Here is a 2,123-nt window from a genome sequence, read left to right as displayed (position 1 = left end):
CGTGGACAATCTCGTTCGCGAACACACGGCTCCCGCTTCTCAGCAGGACGATAACGAGGCGACGGCCCAGGCAATTGCTTCTTTCGCTGCAGCAGACCCCAAGAATGTATCCACGGTGTCCGAAACGGATGCGGGTGAAACAGGCGTTATTTCGTTGGCTACAGCACACATGCGCCGTATCTACGGTCGTTTCAGCGAGGTTCATCTAGTAGACTGCAGTCACAAGATCAACCGGTGAGTGGTTTTGTTCGTTATATCCAGGATTTTATTTGTACTACCAGGATTTTCCCATGATTTCTATTTTTGGATTGTACATGGGTTAGTATCCAGGATTAAATCCGGGATTTTTTTGAGATGATATCCATGATGTTTTATCAGATTTTATGCAGGATTTTTCAGTATTACATCCAGAATTTTTCCAGGATACTAATTTGTATTTGTTTTGTGCACTGACAGATACAATTACCAGCTCCTGACATTCATGGGTATGATTGAATGGCGAAGGAGCAGTCGTGCAGCAGTCACACATTGAAGCTAATGGAGACTGGCACATGGAGCGTTGGATTGCGCACTGAAAACGTTCCCACCCCACTCGGATCCACTTGCTCCGCGTGGTCGTGGTGGATAAAGAGTTGAACAAAATTCGCGTTCTGAACACAAATTTTCCGGAAGCCAGGATCTTGATTTGTCACTTTCACGTGATAACGTACCTGAAAGAGATGCGTTCGAAGCCGGAATGCGGTAAGATATCTTCTGAAGATGCGAGCCAAATCGACTCAGCGGTGCATAAGATGGTTATGCTGGAAATGAAGATGTGTACGCAGCAACTAACCGTTCGCTTGAAGGGATTTCTGATCGTTTTGATTAAATACGGTTTTTTCGCTTACTTCCAGAAAAATTGGGATTCCTGCAAAGACCGCTGGGTGTATTACAGACAACGACGGTGAAATTCGCCACCCTCTGAACGCCATCCTCCATAGTAGTTCTTTTTTTGTTTTCGCGACAGGAAAATCCGTCGCACATTTTTATTGGTAGATAAAACGAATTAATTAGCAAAAAGCAAAGTTGAAAACCTCAACGTCTAGTGGCTGGCAGGCCGCTGTACTGTTGGGCGGTAGCTGGCAAACCAGGGCCGACGTTGTCTCGACAACAACATCAAGTCCTTCTTTTGAAACATGTGCGTCGAAGTTATCGAGTATAAGCACTGATAGTGCCTCGATCTCGAACTTGAGCAGCTCTCGTACATATATCGCCCACACTTTGGCATCCATAAAGCTGCTCTCCTGCACTGAGTATACATGACCAACCGGATGTGTTAGTAGCTCCACGACTATCACACTATTTAATAAAGCAATTATATAAAATCAGCAAAATCAAAAGATATTACCGTGCTGCAAACCGCTGACATAGTCTCATAAACGCACTTAGACCCTTCTCATCGCTTTCCTTACCAGCAAGATACGTTTGAAGCCATCGCGTTTGCTGCTCTTTGAAATATTGAATAAGTAAATCTGTACAAATACTAAGCAACAAGCGGTTTTAGGTCACAATGTAGAAAAAAAAAAAAAGAAGACGGTTTACCCATTCTTCTCGTCGCACATCCTTCATAAAGGTTACCAAATCGTGAGAGAAGTGTATTAACGGCGCTGCACTCTGGCCCTTCAAGGTTTTGCTGGTTTGGGCACCCGCAAAGTCTTGGATGTTCTCTTTATCGTCTAGCCAGTCGCGAAGAGTCGTGCGAGGGATATTTAGTCTCTTTGATGCGGCTTGGCAGCTTCCTAACGCCTCAGCAGTCGCGATTGCTTCGCGCTTGGTTAGAATTGTATAGGAGCGCTGAGGCGCCATTTCCAGAGTGATAGAAATTCTAACTATATGTGTTATGCTACCCGTAGGAACCAGTCGATTCAATTTACTCTATCATTGGTTAAAATCAAAACTTGTTCAAATCTTTTATTTTGACTTCAAGTGTTCGTGGCGGATTTGTATGGTATGGCGGATTTCACCGTCGTTGTCTGTACCTGCGCGCGTTCATTTACCTCACTTCAAGAACCATACGACCAACAGGTTGAATTTTTTTTTTGGTAAGCTGAAGGATGGAGTTGATGGTTTCATGACGATGGCGC

The 2,123-nt window shown here is 44.3% G+C and overlaps 1 protein-coding gene across 1 annotated transcript; it reads right to left on the bottom strand.

Annotated features, from left to right (window-relative positions):
- Nucleotides 1-1,049: 1,049 nt before the first annotated feature.
- PITG_09614 (uncharacterized protein) lies at nucleotides 1,050-1,845 on the bottom strand (the record flags this gene model as incomplete). Its single annotated transcript, XM_002903191.1, has 2 exons — nucleotides 1,050-1,288; nucleotides 1,653-1,845. The coding sequence occupies 2 exons, from the start codon at nucleotides 1,843-1,845 to the stop codon at nucleotides 1,050-1,052; spliced, it is 432 nt and encodes a 143-aa protein (XP_002903237.1).
- Between the last annotated feature and the right edge of the window lie 278 nt (nucleotides 1,846-2,123).

Source organism: Phytophthora infestans, genomic scaffold, assembly GCF_000142945.1.
Source record: "Phytophthora infestans T30-4 supercont1.15 genomic scaffold, whole genome shotgun sequence".
Classification (NCBI taxonomy): Eukaryota; Oomycota; class Peronosporomycetes; order Peronosporales; family Peronosporaceae; genus Phytophthora; species Phytophthora infestans.
This window is presented reverse-complemented; position numbering and strand designations above follow the sequence as displayed.